The 15,678-nt window shown below is 46.3% G+C and overlaps 1 protein-coding gene across 3 annotated transcripts in view; it reads right to left on the reverse strand.

Moving 5' to 3' along the window:
- SCN10A (sodium voltage-gated channel alpha subunit 10) overlaps positions 1-15,678 on the reverse strand; it is a 96,086-nt gene that overhangs the window by 20,202 nt on the left and 60,206 nt on the right. For 2 of the 3 annotated variants that reach the window (XM_019023082.4, XM_004033869.4), the window contains 6 exons: positions 10,670-11,029; positions 8,734-9,180; positions 7,303-7,443; positions 5,559-5,682; positions 4,387-4,541; positions 1,116-1,289 (listed from right to left, as the gene is read on the reverse strand). In XM_019023082.4, coding sequence (XP_018878627.4) covers positions 1,116-1,289; positions 4,387-4,541; positions 5,559-5,682; positions 7,303-7,443; positions 8,734-9,180; positions 10,670-11,029 — 1,401 coding nt within the window. The remainder of the gene's footprint in view (positions 1-1,115; positions 1,290-4,386; positions 4,542-5,558; positions 5,683-7,302; positions 7,444-8,733; positions 9,181-10,669; positions 11,030-15,678) is intronic. The other variant, XM_019023081.4, reaches the window with a different exon arrangement.

Below are 15,678 nucleotides of genomic sequence, written 5' to 3' on the forward strand. Positions count from 1 at the left end.
TCCTTGTGGTACAGTGGCCTGAAGCTGCTAGTGCATTGGCATCAGGGAAGAAGAGAATTGAATGCACAGGCCTGCTGTGGAGGACCTGCCAGCACAGGAGGCTGGACAGAATGTTCTGTGCTGGACCTCATCCAGCTTCAGGAGGCAAGCACCAAATACAGACACATTTCCTGACACCTCTGCTGGGCAGACCTTGCTGCTGGCGGCTGCTGGAGTGGGGCAGGCAGAGACCAACACAGCACATGCCTCACCCTGCTTGCAGAAACCCTCAGCTATGCGGCAGTGAACAGATAACTCAGTTAACCATGCTGCAAAGCAAAGAAGATAGTGGCCTAGACAGTGATAGTGCAATGTGGTGGTTAAGATGAGGAAGAGATGACTGAGGAATCACATGTCTGATGTGTGAGAAGCACACAGTCAATTCTCTAATGCAGGGGTTAGTGGCCACAGGTTACCATGAGTGTGAATACATGAACTCCAGCTCATTACCTCTCCAAATGCGCCCTCTGTTCTTTTCAATGCCACTGGGGAGGAGGCAGCAGTATAAGCTCAGTGGTTCTAAGCCATGGCTGCACCTTGGAAATGCCTGGGAGCATTTATAAAATACAGGTGCCTGGGCACCACCCAAGACCAATAAGATCAGACTCTCTGGGGTAGTGGTGGTCGGTCGCTGCATATTTCATAGCTCCCCAGGTGATTCTCAAGTGCAGCCAGGTGTGAGGACCACAGAACCGCAGGTGGGAAGATTCTCTGTGCTCACAGTTCATGGCTCCCCGAGGTCCAGAAGACCCATCTATGGATGCAGGGCCATAAGACCTCTGAGAGCTGCATGTGTCATCTCACTTTGGATGTAAAAATGCAGAGGATTGCAGGGATCTTTCTGAATGGAGACCTAATAACTCACCCAACAGCCACTATTGTGTCGCAGTCACATACTGCCTGGACTTTACCACTCATGGGTGTCAGGGCTATTCTGAGACTCCTCACTAAATGCTCAAAACTTTTCTTTGGAGTAGCCCTTGAGGGCCAGGTCTCTGAGCTTCCTTTGCCCTAGCTGTAGCCAGGAGTCAGAGGGGAGGACTCCAAACCCCACGTGTTCCCACTGAGCCACTCACATTCACAATGAGGAAGTCCAGCCAGCACCAGGCATTGGTGAAGTACTTTCTGAAGCCATAGGCCACCCACTTAAGCAGCATCTCGAACACAAAGATAAAGGTGAAGACCCTGTCAGTGTACTCCAGCAAAGCTTTCACCGTGGGCTTCTGGTCCAGGTAGTAGTCTTCAAAGGCCTGGAAGGAAGAAAGGATGCAGAATGGCAGGCTGCCTGGACCCACAGCACTGGGGCCCAGACTGATAGGGAAGGACCCAGCCAGCCTTGACCACAGTCCCTGGAAGGGGATTTTGTAGTCAGCTTGCCAGTAGCATTTTGTTTGCTGTGGGGAGGTAAAGTGGGATAGTGGAGGAGGTACTGTGAGATACAAAGCATGACTTCTTCAGGGCCAATGGGGACACACAGCCCTGCTGATACTTGCAGGGATGCTGAATGCAAGGGAGAAAGAAAACCTTCTCAAATTGGATTTTGGAAGTGAACCAAAGGGATGCTAACAGTGACTTTGTTTAAAAATAAAAGCATCAACGGATGTTCACAGGCAGTTTACAAAAATGAAAGTAAGAATCGCCAACACACCTCTGAAAAAGAATGTTCTATCTCACTGGTAATCAAGGAAATTCAAATTAAAAGAAGATGCTGTTTTTCTTTTATCAGACTGGTGGAGATGGAAAAGAATAGGGGAAACCCTAGGATGCTGTGGCTGTGGGGAGCTGCCAGTCTTACAAGTGACTGGCAGGAGTGAAAACCTGGCCAGTCCTGTGTGAAGCCAAATTGGCAATGTGACTCAGAGGTTTCAGGAACCTAGCAATTCCTCCTTCAAGCACTAATCCTAAGGACACTGGAGGCTGTTGGTGCCCACTCAGGTCCTCTTTAAGGGGCCAGTGCCCCTATCCTTCATCTGCTGGGAGTGTCGGCTGCTAATAGTTCATGGATGCAGACACCCCCCTCCTGATGGCTTCGCTGGGCTGGAGGAAACTGTCCACCTTGGGAAATGCTCATCCTCCCCGCTGGGGCAGCCCTCAGCCAGGGACAGTGACAGGGGGATTTACAAGGCTGTCTTCTTTGCCTCAAGGTGGGACAGCTCTTTGGTGTCCTTTGTGCTTCAGGGCTTTCCATGGGATCAGCTGAAGCCGGATTTCAACTGAACCCACATCTTTTCTCAGCTTCCGATTCTGTGTCTAGGATGAGGACTAAGATGGGAGATTATCCAACGTCTCTAAGGGAGTACACACAGGGAATATTCAATGTGTATTAGAAGTAAACATAGAGATTGGTTGAATAAATTATAAAGGAATATGTTATAGCCATTAAATGAGATAATATGAGACTATTTACTGAGAAAATGTACTGAGGTTATAGAATGCATAAATGTGGTTTTATTTTTGTAATATGTGTATATTTTATGCATAAGCAAGATGAGAAAGAGGTATACCAGCATGTTTTCAAAGTGAGTTTCTCTTTGAGTGATAGGGAAATGGATGATTCTTTTTTTACCTTTTTCTATAATTTCCAAGTATTTTTTTGGTACTTTACTTTGTCAGATGAAAATGCATGTTATTTTTAAAAGATACTCAAAGTGAAAGCCTAAAGAAGGCTAAATTTGGTGCCAGCCTGTTCAGTCCCAGGGGAAGGAGATGGGAGGGAAGGGAGAGGTGCATGGGGCGGGCTGGACTGGCGCAGTGCTGCAGGTCTGAGCTTCCTCCTGGGAATGTGGGGGGTGGACCGGGGTGTGAGGAGAAGGCGGTTAGAGAGAGAAGGGAGGGAGCAAGGGAGAGCAGAGAAGCAAAATGAGGAGAGAAGGCCCACAAGCCAATGACGTAGTGAGGAGAGCACCTGGCCAACAGCACATGTGGTTATTACTTTAATCCAGGAGGACTGGAAGGAGAAGAGCATAGGTGTGGAGAAAGCACTGCCCAGCCCCCTCTTGCCCCAGCAATTTGGCCTCTACACTGTGCTGAGGTCCGTGTGGACAATCACTGCCCTGTGCCAGGGCACTGGGCACCTGCAGCCGCTGTCACACAGTTCCCCCTCCACCCAAGATGGCAGACCAGTCCCTGCCCCGAAACTCTCTTCTCCCTTGGCTTTGCGTCATTGCCACCCTAGTTTTCCTCCCACCTCTCAGATCCTGCCTCGTCCCGCACCTGTGCTCCTCCCTAAAGCTGAGGCCATGCACCGAGCAGTTTTGTCACCCTTCCTGGACAATCTGGCATTTAGATGGAGGCCTAGATATTTAGTAGGTTGTTTTTAGAGAGTAAATGACACATGAGGCGCAAGATGAGTGAAAACACTGCAACCGTGAATCAGAAGAGCGGGACTGTAGTCCTAGCCCTTCAACTAATTAGCTGCCACCCTGAACTCTCTATTCCCAGCCCTTCAACTAATTACCTGAAGCCCCTCATGCCTTTGGGCTTTGACTTCCTCATTTAGAAAATGCAAACAACTGAGGATGTTAAGTCCCTTCCTGTGTCTATGTCTACCTTGGTCTATTGGCGGAATAGTTGAGATTGTGTAAGGAGCTTAAGCCACAGTACAGAGAGAACCTTCCTTCTTTGCTCTACAAAGCCCAGTATTCAGCCAGGGCCTTAGAGATGTCTCCCAACTCTGAATCTCTATTCCCATAAGGCCTTGTTATTCAAAGTGTGGGTCACTGAGGGCAGTGCAAGCATCACCTGGGAGCTTGTTGGAAATGCAAATTCTCAGGCCCTGCCACAGATTTATGGAATGAGAATCTGCATTTGAACAAGCTCCTGGGAGATTAAATTTTGAGAAGTGCTATTGTAATGATTTTCTGTGAGCTTTAAAGGAGTAATTAGTAGCATTTGGAAGTGGTTTGATAAGGAAAGATAGTCCTTTTTGTATTGTAGGCCTTCAGAGAAGGCCGTTTGTTGGGGAGGTCAGAGGGTGGGAAGCCAGGGGCTTTGGGATTAAATAAGGGCAAAGCTGGGTTTTGCTACTGACAAGTTGGGTGACCTTGGACAAGCCTTTTAAACATTTTGAGTGTCAGTTTCCCCATCTATATAGTGGGACGCATACACTCACTCACTCAAATGCTTGCAGCCAGGTTTGGCAGGCCATAGCACGGGCACCTTGAACACCTCCCATGCTCTGCTGCTAAGAGGGGCCCTCGCCCTGGGCTGCAGCTCTCCTTCTAGTGACAAGGTTGGGGACTTTCAACTTAGTAGTCAGGAGAACCCACCGATGCAGCTCCAGGGCCTTTGGATTGTAGGAGATTCCTATCTGGAGGATTTGGGGGCAGGGACTGTGCCTCCCCTTACCAGAGATCCACTGCTGAGCAGGATCATGAAGATGATGAAGCTCTCAAACCAGCTGTGCTCCACGATACGGTAGCAAGTCTTACGCACCTGCCAGCCCACATCCCATGGACTCTTGGTGGTATCCACTTTGCAGCAGGGACAGTGGCGAATGCATCCTGTGGGGAGAGGTGACTGATGGTGGGTGATGGCCAGTGGGCAAAGGGGATAATTTCTGCTCCTGCTGCAGAGAAACCATTCTGCTAGGAAACCCACTTGTCATGCCCTTGGAAAAAAATTCTTTCCTGGAATATGGGTGAAGAGGGGTCCCTTTCAGGGAGTCCCTCAATCCAGACCAGCAGATGTTCCTCTCCATCATCAGTCTGGCCCACTCTGATGTTTTTCCTAGCCATATCCTTCTTACAGATGACACCAGTGGTCCCTGTCCTTCTGCCCACCTATACCTGGAAAAGAGACAAGCTACGGCGTATGAGCCTGGGGGTGCCTGAGGGGGATATGCTCCAAGCCCAAGCTGAACTGAGGGCCATGACGTGGCTGGGATGGGGATTGGGTCCAGCCCAGCTCAGCCCAGCCCAGGGTCAAATAAAACTATTAATAAAAACTCAAGTGTTTAAAAAATTTTTCTATGTATTTTTAGAAAGCATTGAGGCCACAATTCCCTTTATAGAATGGACTCTTGATTCATTCATTGCACAAATATTTATTGAGAATGTAATGTGCCTCACTGTTCTAAACACTGAGAGGAAAGATGACTAAGACACAGGTTCTACTTTTGAGAGCTAAACAAAAGATTGAGGGAAGCAGATACATCATGGCCTTCCTCTAGGTCCTTCATGGTCCAAATCAAGAGTTTTCAGTGGTGTTTATGGTGGTGACTACCTTTCCCCCTTTCAACTCAAGAGGGCTGGTTTAGAACTCACGGAGGGGTTTTTGAGGGTAAAGAGGAAGGCACACGTCTCTCCGTAGTGTCTGATAGGGCATGGGATGCAGATACCACGGCCAGGCTGCTGCCAGCTGGGGCATGTGTGTCTGATACTGGCGCCCTCAAGCCTGGGAGTGAGGCAGCAAGTGGGCACAGCTTGTTTGTCTTCTGTGGATACCAGGTGAGTGTTCGCTCAACTGGATTCTGGCCCTAATTAACATCAGTGTGAGGGGGCCTGTGGCTGTCCCTTCACCTTCTGTGAAGCAGTCATCTGGTTCTTCCAGGTCATCTGCCAGCTCAGGGATCTTCCTCAGGATCTCCTCAGGATCTGGGCAGTCCACCGTGCTGCCCTCAGAGGAGCTTGTGTCGTCCACTCCCTGCAGGGGAGAAGCCCAGGGCAGTGAACTTGTCTCTCCGCGGGGCCCGGGGAATTGCACACGGTCACTGCAGGTTCAACTGCACCCATGTTTGGTGCCTCGCCAGCTGAGGCCTGGAACACTGCTGTTCTCCCTGGAGCCCCAGAGGCTTAGCTGTGTGAGACTGTAAACCTTCGGGGCCCCTGATGGAGTGCTGGCAATGGCCCGAGACACCGTAATTACACCCATAACGACTCTCAGCATTCACTGGGCTTGAATATTTAATCATGGAGTAATGCTGCAGGGGCCTGCTGCCCTCCTGGCAGCTCCAGCCCTATAATGTCTCCAGATGAATTCAATTAGGGGTTGAAGCTGCTCTCATATTAGTAAACCTGATAGCTTTGCTAATGGACCCAAATGGTGGGGCGGGTCCCCATTTGTCGCTGTCAGGCCCCTCCTGCCTAGCCGGGGTCATGGACAAGAAAACAAAAACAAAAAACCAACACCCAGAAGTTGTGTACTGAAAACATTGAGTAGGGACAACTAGCCAGGGGAGTCCTTGGAACATTTGGGAAGAAGCATGACATCCACGTGCAGAATGTGACAGCCCTCACCCAGTGGGAACCAAGAGGCTTCTGTTCACCCATAGCCTCCAAATCCCGTCCCAGCCCTCCCTCTTATCTTACCCTGCTGTGGTCAGCCTTGCCTAGGGCACACAGCCAGTAGCTGACATTCTTCAAGCTGAAGGGCTTGATAACTTTGGGGATGAATTATGACTTCCTTATCTCTGTTGAGCCCAGTGCCTGTCACATAGTCAGCACTCAGCGGCTAGGTGTCAAATTAAATTCTTGAATTGAAGGCGGTGTTATTAAAGATGCTAAACTTTTATAGACGCCTCTTTCCCTATAGCTTGTTTCCTTCAAGATTTGTAAGTGAAACCACATTTATTTTTACCTTGTATAAGACAATCCTAAACCTCAAATCTTCCAGCTCAGTCTCTGTGAGGCTGTCACTTCACTACTCACCTATAGAGAGCCTCTCCCTAGCCCCAGGCTACTTTTGCCTAGAGAAAATGACGTGGACAAAAGAAAGTGGGGGAGAATCACAAGGGAAAACTTCCTCATCTGTGAGCACCTCCAACTCTTATTTGCTGGCTCTGAAAGATATTTGACTTTCTTTGTGCATTGTCTTTCATTTCCTTTTTTCTTGGCTGTCATTTCCTGGGCACTTACTTTGTCTCAGGCACGACCTAAACATTTGACAAGCAGCATCTCATTTAAGCTTCAAAATAATCCTACCAAGTAGGCATTACCATTCAGTTTCATAGATGAATAAATGGTGGCTCAGAGAGGTTTAGGAACTGATCTTAGGTCCCACAGCTTGTGGAGTCTCACTCTTTCTTTCTATACTTAGAACCACCCTGGAGTGAGATTGCGGCAATGGTACATGGTGAAAGTTGAAATTGTGCGGATTAGCCGGAGGTTGGGAGGGACTTTAAAAATTCCCAGGATAAGAAATGAGGTTATGTGGTTGAGTGCAGTCTGGAATACCCCACCTTCACCCCCACCCTCCAGCCTCTACCAGCCCACTGCTCAGTGTCTGGCTGGCTGTCCAACCTCTCCAGGAAGCTCACATACCTACCTCGGCAGGGGCCTGAGGAACAGACTCATCTTTCCGCGTCTCACCCAGGGATGGAGCCAGGTCCTCAGAAGATGTTCCAGTGCCTGGGCTCCTGGGTGTCAGGTGGTCCCCACACCCCTCGACTTGCTGCAGCTGCTCCTGCTAGTGAGAGAGGGTCCCAACTGGGTGCCTGGCCCCACCCTTAGATGACCAGTTCTAAATCTGAAGGGATCTTGCACATCACAGGCTGCCAGAGCCAAGAGTTTCATATATGCAACTCATGTACATACATATATACATACACGTGTGTGAAGTAAGCATGAAGACTATAGCTAGATAAACCTGTGTTTTATCCTTGGGCTCCATTAATTATAAGATGTGTGACCTTAGGCAAGTTGTTTAACCTCTCTAATCTTCATTTTTCCCATCTTCAAAATTGAAAAGGCTGGATCTGCATCATTCAGCTGTTTTGATGACTAAATATGTTAGTGCTTATAAAACACTTTGCATGAAGTGCTTGGCTCAATAGATGTTAGCCATGACCATTGTTATTTGTCCAGAGGTCAAAATTGTAGGGAACTTGGCCACCTGGAGCTCCCTAAGAGCCCCAAAGTAACTGAAAATGCTTCTCAGTGGCAGACAGCTGTCACAGAGTTCATGCTCTCTGCTGTCACCTAGACAAAGGCATGTAAAATATGGCAGCTGATAACAGCAGCTGCTGGAACACAAGTGATGACTGCAGGGAAGAAGGCTATGGGAGAGCTACAGACTCAAAGCACAGCTTTTCTGGACCACTTAGTAACTGGCCAGCAGCCCTGCATGTTCCTGAGGCCCCACAGGGATCCCTGCCTTCCCACGTTGGGCAGAGGTGAATGCCCTGAGTTACTGAGAAGAGGTTAGCGAGGGTTGATATACCAGCTTAAGGTAGTAAGGAATAGTGCCAAGTATTTAAAAATATATATTATCAAATGGCTCAAATGTGCTTTAAATTAGTTGGTGCCAAAAGGAGTGTGTCATTTCCCTGTGATATCACTTGTGGGGAAAAGCTGGCTAAATGAGTCACATAAGAATCAGGACTTCTTAGGATGCTGGTAAAGATTAGATGAGCCTTGCTTTTGGACAACATCCTGTTCTTAGAGAAATCTCATTAGCATCTCATGCACAGAGCCTGGGTTGGGCAGAGCGCATGGGACAGCTGTGTGAAAGACAATCCCCAAGCACCTCAAGGTGGCCTTTTGCTCACCTGCTGCCCCCCACTCCCTGTTTGTCTGCCTGGGGAATTCTGACTTTTTCTTCCAGGCCCTGCTCAAATGCCAACTCCTCTGGAAAGCTTGGCATGGTTTAAACTTCTTTATGTCAAGGTCTCCTCTGCATTTCCCTTTTGCCCTTTGTCACTCAAGCCCTGAAGCCCCTCCCCACTGCCTGTGGCTGTCCCTTGGGGATAACTCTTACCTGTCCTTTGGGGATCACTTCCTGCTGGAAGCTCTGAGCATCTTCCCCACCATCATCCTCCAAGTCATCAAGATCAGATTCACCCTCAGCAATGGGCACAGAGACCCACACAGTCGGATTAGCGATGAAGTCACTGTGCTCATCCCTGGGGCCTCTGGGAGCTTGGAGCCCTCCAGAGCTCCCCCTGGCAGTGTTGGCAGCAACGTGGTTCTCAGCCTTGGAGCTGGAGAGTGGGAGTTTCACCACCAGCTCAGGCTCTGCCTTGGGCTGGGGGAATGGGCAGGGCCTGCTGAAGAAGGTGCAAAGAGCCTGCTTGGTACGATGGCCAAAGACCTGGATCCGTGCCAGGGCCACCTGCAGGTTGTTCACCTCCCCATCGTCCTCCGGGGCTGTGAGGTTGTCAGCACTGAAAGAGTTCAATAGCAGGGCGATGAACAGGTTAAGCACCTGAAGAGAAGGAATGGAAGGGAAGATTGATCAATCTCTAAGCTGAGCCCCACATTGGCCTACCGGGTTAGCAGCTGGCTGGCAGGACAGCCATGGCCTGGGCCTCTTCCTGCCCACCTGGGATGCTGTCCCTTTTGGGGGAATGGACTTTCTGAGAGCAGTTGAGGGAAAGTTTGGGGATGTCCTGGAGTGACCCGCCTCAGTGGACGAGGCTTGGAAGCATATTTTCCACCATAAAGGAGGAGCCCCCTGCTGAGCAGAGGGACATTTAGGGACAACAGAGAGAAGGCACCAGCCCTTCCTGCAACAACCCTCATGTGCCAAAGCCCTGGGCTCTGTTCCTGACTCTGGAATCCTGGGCACATCTTGCTGCTTCCAGTTCTTCACTTGAGAGCAGATGAAGAGCGGTTGTGAAGACAAAATGATACGAGAAATGTAAAAGTGCTCAGAGGGGTAAACTTCCTGTCTGAGGGTGAGGGGCATCTGTGGCTCTGCAGGGATGGTGGGCTCAGCCTGGAAGAACAGAGTTTCTGGGATGCAGGCAGAGGCATCCCTGGCTCAGGCACCAGGGTGGAAAAGACTAAAGAGTCTGGATTTGTTGTTGCTTCCCTTTTCTTGGTTTAGCTTTCTTCTGTCTATAAAACTCATGAGGAAAGAACCCAAGTTGGTTGATGTCCAGGGCAATAAGAAAGGGGCTTCTGGAAGACTGCATCCTCCCACACAACCAGTCAGTCCCAGGAGGGCAAGGACCCCCCCATGACCAGAGTGGCTGGAGACAAGCTGAGGGCAGGGGGCCAGGCTGGAGCAGAGAAGGGGTATTGGGGCTTATTGGCAAGCAAGTCTCCAGAGGGGCTTCCTCCAAACATGGAGTAGATTTTGTTATTATCTCTGTGGCCTTGGATGTTGTCTGTGACCCATTGTACCCACTCCCTGCAGCCTCTCCCCCTGCTCCCAGCTAGGACCTGTGCAGCTTGGAGAAATCAGTCAGCTCTTACTTCCCTGAATAAAAATGTTTTCTGAGCCCCCTCAGATTGGGGAAGGACATTTTTCCTTTAACAGCTAATAGACACCATTTATTGAGTTCCTGCCTCAGCCCAGACATTGCATTAGGCAATTTGCATATGTCATCTCCTGTCATTTAATTCTCCCAGTAAACCCATGAGTAAGCATTATTTTCTTGATTTTAAGGAAATTAGATCTTGAGGAGATTAAGTCTCTTGCCTGGGGTCACCCACCTAGTAAATGGTGGAGCAGAGATTCTACACCAGGTCTTTCTTTTTTAATCATATGTTCTCATTCCTGCAAGTCAGGCTGCCTCCCAACGCACACTTCTTGTAATGAATCCCACATGAATTTGAAAAGTTTGAAGACTTTTCAACCAGAGAAGTACAATCTGGGCATAAAAATGCAGATCAAAGCTTTTTCAGATAACCCAGAAGCCTTCTCCTTTCCCCAGGAGACAGTGCCACCAGCAAGGTTCACCACTCACCACCAGGTTCCCTAGCACCATCACCGTCAAGAAAAGGATGAGGCATATGGATTTTTGGCCGACTTCCATGCAGGCCCACATGTTCTCAATCCACTCTCCACAGAGGATACGGAAGACAATGAGGAAAGAGTGGAAGAAGTCGTGCATGTGCCAGCGGGGCCAGTCTTCATGGGGCGCGGAGATATTTTTTCGGTTGTTACGGTAGTTTTCCCCTAGGAGCTGCTTGCCAACCAGAGCAAAGACAAAGACAATGATGGCCAGGATGATGGTGAGGTTCCCCAGTGCCCCCACTGAGTTTCCGATGATCTTGATGAGTGTGTTTAAGGTGGGCCAGGATTTGGCCAGCTTGAATACGCGCAGCTGCAGAGAAACAGAGACCGTCAGGTTTTGGTAGCTGTGCTCATTACCTTTCATCTAAAGTTTTGCCTGGAAACCAAAGATCTGGGAAAAACACAAGGCCTCTCATCCCATTAAACCAGGGCGTTTTCTGGACGCTGCTTTTGGAGACCTTTCTTCCTATGCTATAAATTACTCAAAAATATGATCAGCCTTCTATGGTTCCTAAGTATCAATGTGCTTCATTGACTGTGGCTGAGTCAGGGTCTTGTACTGGGGTGGTGGGCTTGCAATCTGTACTCTGTTCTATAGGCACAGGCCTGATCCTTCCTGAATATGGGCCTCTTCTGTGGAGGTAGGGTGGGTGTGATGGGGCTCACAAATAAGTGAGAACAAGCTTATTTATGACCTGAAGAGAGACCAGCCTCCTTCGGGTAGGGGATGACCCACTGCATTCGATAGGTATTGGCAAAACATCTCTTAGGGCGTTTCTCATCTTGAGGCAGTGGACAACATCTGTTGCTCCCACCAGCTTTGAAACTGCACATGTCCATGATTTCATGGACTCAGCATTCATATGTTGATTTAATTGACCAGCCAACCTACCCCCCAGAACACCAGCCGTGCAGGTGCATGGCAGTGTGCTAGCCTATGAGGTGTATGAAGAGAGGAGTGTGGGCTTTTGCTCTCATGGAACCAATGGTTTAGTTACTGAGAAAAGATGAAGTCTCAAAAGTCTTCATTGTAAACTCAAATATGCTAAGTCCCACAAGACAGCAAAAGCATCAAGCATAAAAATGTATAAATGTTTTAAAATATATTTGTATGGTTCTCTAATTTGTCAGGAAAAAAAATCTGAGCTCAACTGTCAGTCTGTCAGTCAAGGTGTGTTTATGGAGCACCTACTAAGAGCCAGGCTGTGGCTTAGGTGCTAGGATGCAATGCTGAACACAACAGTGTAGCTACAATTTTATCACCCATATCCGTGAGTAAATCCCATGGGAGGAGGTTTAATCCTGTTATACAGTAAGTACTGTATACACCTCTTTATATGATGGGGGAGAGCGGGTCCACGTTCACCTTACACCCAATCTGGAAATTACTCTCCTCGTATGGGAAGCAGAGCTTAAAACAACAACTCCGTGGACTGGTCACAGAGGCAGCTGATAAACACAAATAAAAACTGAGCATTAGTAACTAGTATGGGGAGCAGGAAACATAGTCCATGGCCTGCCAAAGGTTGTAAGCCTAGCAGGAATTTCTCCCCGCTTTAAGACTAGATCCCAAAGAGCTATACCCTTCATGTAAGGATGAACCACAAACAATCCCAGGAGAATGCAAGGAAAATTGAATGGCTGGTGTTAGGTACCAGCTACAGGAGGAAAATTGACGCTGAGCATTTGAAACAACAAAGTGGTTCTCATATAGGATTTTATCTGGAATTCACACTACCTAGGTATTTTAAGTTGAGAATTTAATTTAGAGCAATTCTACAAAGTGCTCTGCAGAATTAAATGCGAATACTTCTGGAGGAACCTGCCTTTATCTCAGGTTTCAAAGTATTCCCTCAAAAATTGTTTAAGAGTTGCAGTAAAAAAACAAACAAAAACAGAAGGAATGAGTCATCAGGAGTGAATGAGATCTTGAAGAAACCACAGATGTGGAAATAGTCATTCCATTTCTTCAGATGATAGAATTATTAGTCAGAGATAACAGTATAATTAGGTATAATATGTTAAAGAAATAAAATAATAACTTGAAACTATGTGCAGAGAATAAAAAAACTATAGATAACAATAACAAGTTGTGAAAAATACACTCAGAAATGAAAAATATAATACTTAAAATTAAAAATATTATGAAGAAGGTTTACATCAGATTTGACACAGTTTGGGAGAGAATTAGTGAACTGAGGATATATCAGAATAAATTATTCAGAATGTAACCCAGAGAGACATAAGATGAAAAATATCAAAATAGTGTAAGAGACATAGAGGATAGAATGAGAGAGTTTAACATCTATCTAACCAAAGTCCAGAAGGAGAAAAAATAGAATGGCGTGGAGGCTATGATTGTCCACATAATGTCTGGGAACTTTCCAGAATTGAAGAAAATTACAAATCTAAAGATTCAAGAAGTCAATATATCTTAAGCATTATAAATGAAAAGAAGTCCACACCTAGACATATTACAGTGAAACTGCAGAACACCAAAGACGGATAGAAGATTTAAAAAGCATCCAGAAAGGAAGGAATAACAGTTAAATTGAAAGCTGACTGCTCATTAGCAACAATGGAGGCTAATTGTTGGAATACTATCTTCACTGAAGGAAGATAAAGTATCAACTAGAATTTTACATTCATAAGAAATGTCTCTCAAAGACACGGGCAAACTGAAGAGCAAATTTCACATAAACAAAGAGGTTATGGCCAGAAGGCACTTACTAAAAGAAATTCTAAAGGAGGTACTTCAGGTAGATAGAAAGTGATCCCAGAAGTAATGTGTAATGTGTAATATACAAGAATGTGAAACTGTGCTCCAAAGGGTTAAAGAAATCAATAACTAAATTTTTTAGGCTTACAGGATACCAGATAAGAAACAACTCACTGAAAATCTGAAACTCAAACTGTGTTCCAAAGAGTAAGAAATCAGTAACTTACAAAAATTCTTGAGTTTTTAGGACAGCAGATAGGTAAAGAAACAACTTGCTGAGACACTGAAACTCCCTCCCCTTGTGTGATGATGAAAAAACAGGCTGAAATCAACTGGAACCAGGATGGCCGACTGGAGTTTGTGCAGAATGAGCTTGCTGACATCATGGACTGAATTTCCACTTCATATTGCATACTAACTTCCCCCAGATTTGCATATGCAACTCATGAGTAAGCATGAAGAGATAACTGTGCAGGCCCATGGACTCTCCAAACCTCCCCTTTCCTTCCACCAATCACCTGCAAATCCCTGTACCCACCCACTAAGCATTTTCTAATAAAAATACTGCCTTGAAGACAGCACAGGGAGACAGATCTGAGATTGACCTCCTGTCTCCTGTCTTCTTGCCAGCCAGCTTGCAATATTAAGCTTTTCTTTTCTCAAAAACCTGGTGTCATCATCTTGACTTCCAAAGTCATAGTATTGGCTTCTAGAGCATTGGGCAGTGAGCCCCCACTGGCTCTATAACAAACGTATAAAGAGCAAGAAAGTGCTAAGCATGAGAGTGAATCTAAATAAACATTGAGTGGACACAATAACAATGTCTTGTGAGATGTGGAAGAGACTGGTCATATGGTCTCCATTCACTTTTCTCCTCCCAGACACAACGGAAGACTTCCAGTTTTGCTTGCAAATAGTTGGGGTCATGTTAGTGGGTTCTGTCTGGTGGAATGGAGATGGAGACAGAAGTAATATACATGACTTTTAGGCATAGCCTTAAACCCCCTGCACTTTTTCTTTCCCTTTCATGTTCACCATAAAGGTCACTAATTGAAGATGGTGACATCACGATATGGGATAATCCTAGATCCTTGAGTCGCTACTTGAAGTAGACACTCCCAGGAGAGCTTCCCAACAAGCACTGAATGTGCTGTGAGACATACATCTCTATTATGTTAACTCACAGATTTAGAGGGTATCACTGCAGCTAGTTGTACTTATCTTGAGTAATGGAGAAATTGCTTCATTGAAAAAAGGTATTGCCTTTTCAAAAGCATCAACTATGTGGCACTGGCTTAATGATCATGTGGTGGGCAACAAGGAAGCTGATAGGAGAAGGCTTGGAATGTCAATCTATGTTATTCAGTGACAAAAATATTGCTGGCAAAAATTTTGAGGCAGAGCACGAGCCTCATGAACCAGCAACCCTAGGGGAAGGGTTTATTAAACCTTAGTATTGTGGGTCAGTTGTAATTGGCTATGTTGGTCAAGACAGTACAAGAAAGAGATTAGCTCAGGAAAGATTTAGCTGGTTTATAAGAATAAAAGAAAATATAATCCAGAAGTTTAGAGCCTTGACGATTTAGGGAACTGTACTGATTCTAGATTCCAGGCAGTGAGCAATGGGATTAAGTCTTCAAATGTTGAAGACTAGTTAAATTTTCCAATTAAATGAAACAACTCTTAGCAAAGCTTGTAGTAATGGTGTAGCCACTGTTTCTTGTGCAAGAGAAAGGCATGGGGAAAGGAAAGCAAAGAAATAAAGAACAATTGAGAACTTTGTCAAAGAAAGCACTTTGTGTGGCAATGAGAGGTCTGAAGCCATCTAAGTTTTTGAAGTAATTGTATTGTGAAATAAACCATAATCCCTGACTGAAAAAGGCTTTCACTGTTTAAACTTTAAAACAAACCTTGGCTTTCCATTTTCCCACAAGCAGGAGGCAAACTTTGAAGTTATATTGGCCTCCTTCCGGCATGGCAAAGTCACTTCTTGGAGTCCCACCTAGAGCTGTCTGGCTTGCATTAGGCTATGATGTGAGTGAGAAATAAACCTTTATTGGGGTCAGTTACTCAGTTTTAGGGATTGTCTGTATAATAGGTAGCTTTATTTTTCATTGATTAATAAAATTTTTATAAACAAGATAAAATTAAAATACTTATCATTATAATAAATTGGGAAAGGATATCTGGAATGAAAAATTGTCTTGGAGGAAGGTTAAAGATTTTAGCTAACTTTTGGC

The sequence above is a fragment of the Gorilla gorilla genome, chromosome 2 (genome assembly GCF_029281585.2).
Source record: "Gorilla gorilla gorilla isolate KB3781 chromosome 2, NHGRI_mGorGor1-v2.1_pri, whole genome shotgun sequence".
In the NCBI taxonomy this organism is placed as follows: Eukaryota; Metazoa; Chordata; class Mammalia; order Primates; family Hominidae; genus Gorilla; species Gorilla gorilla.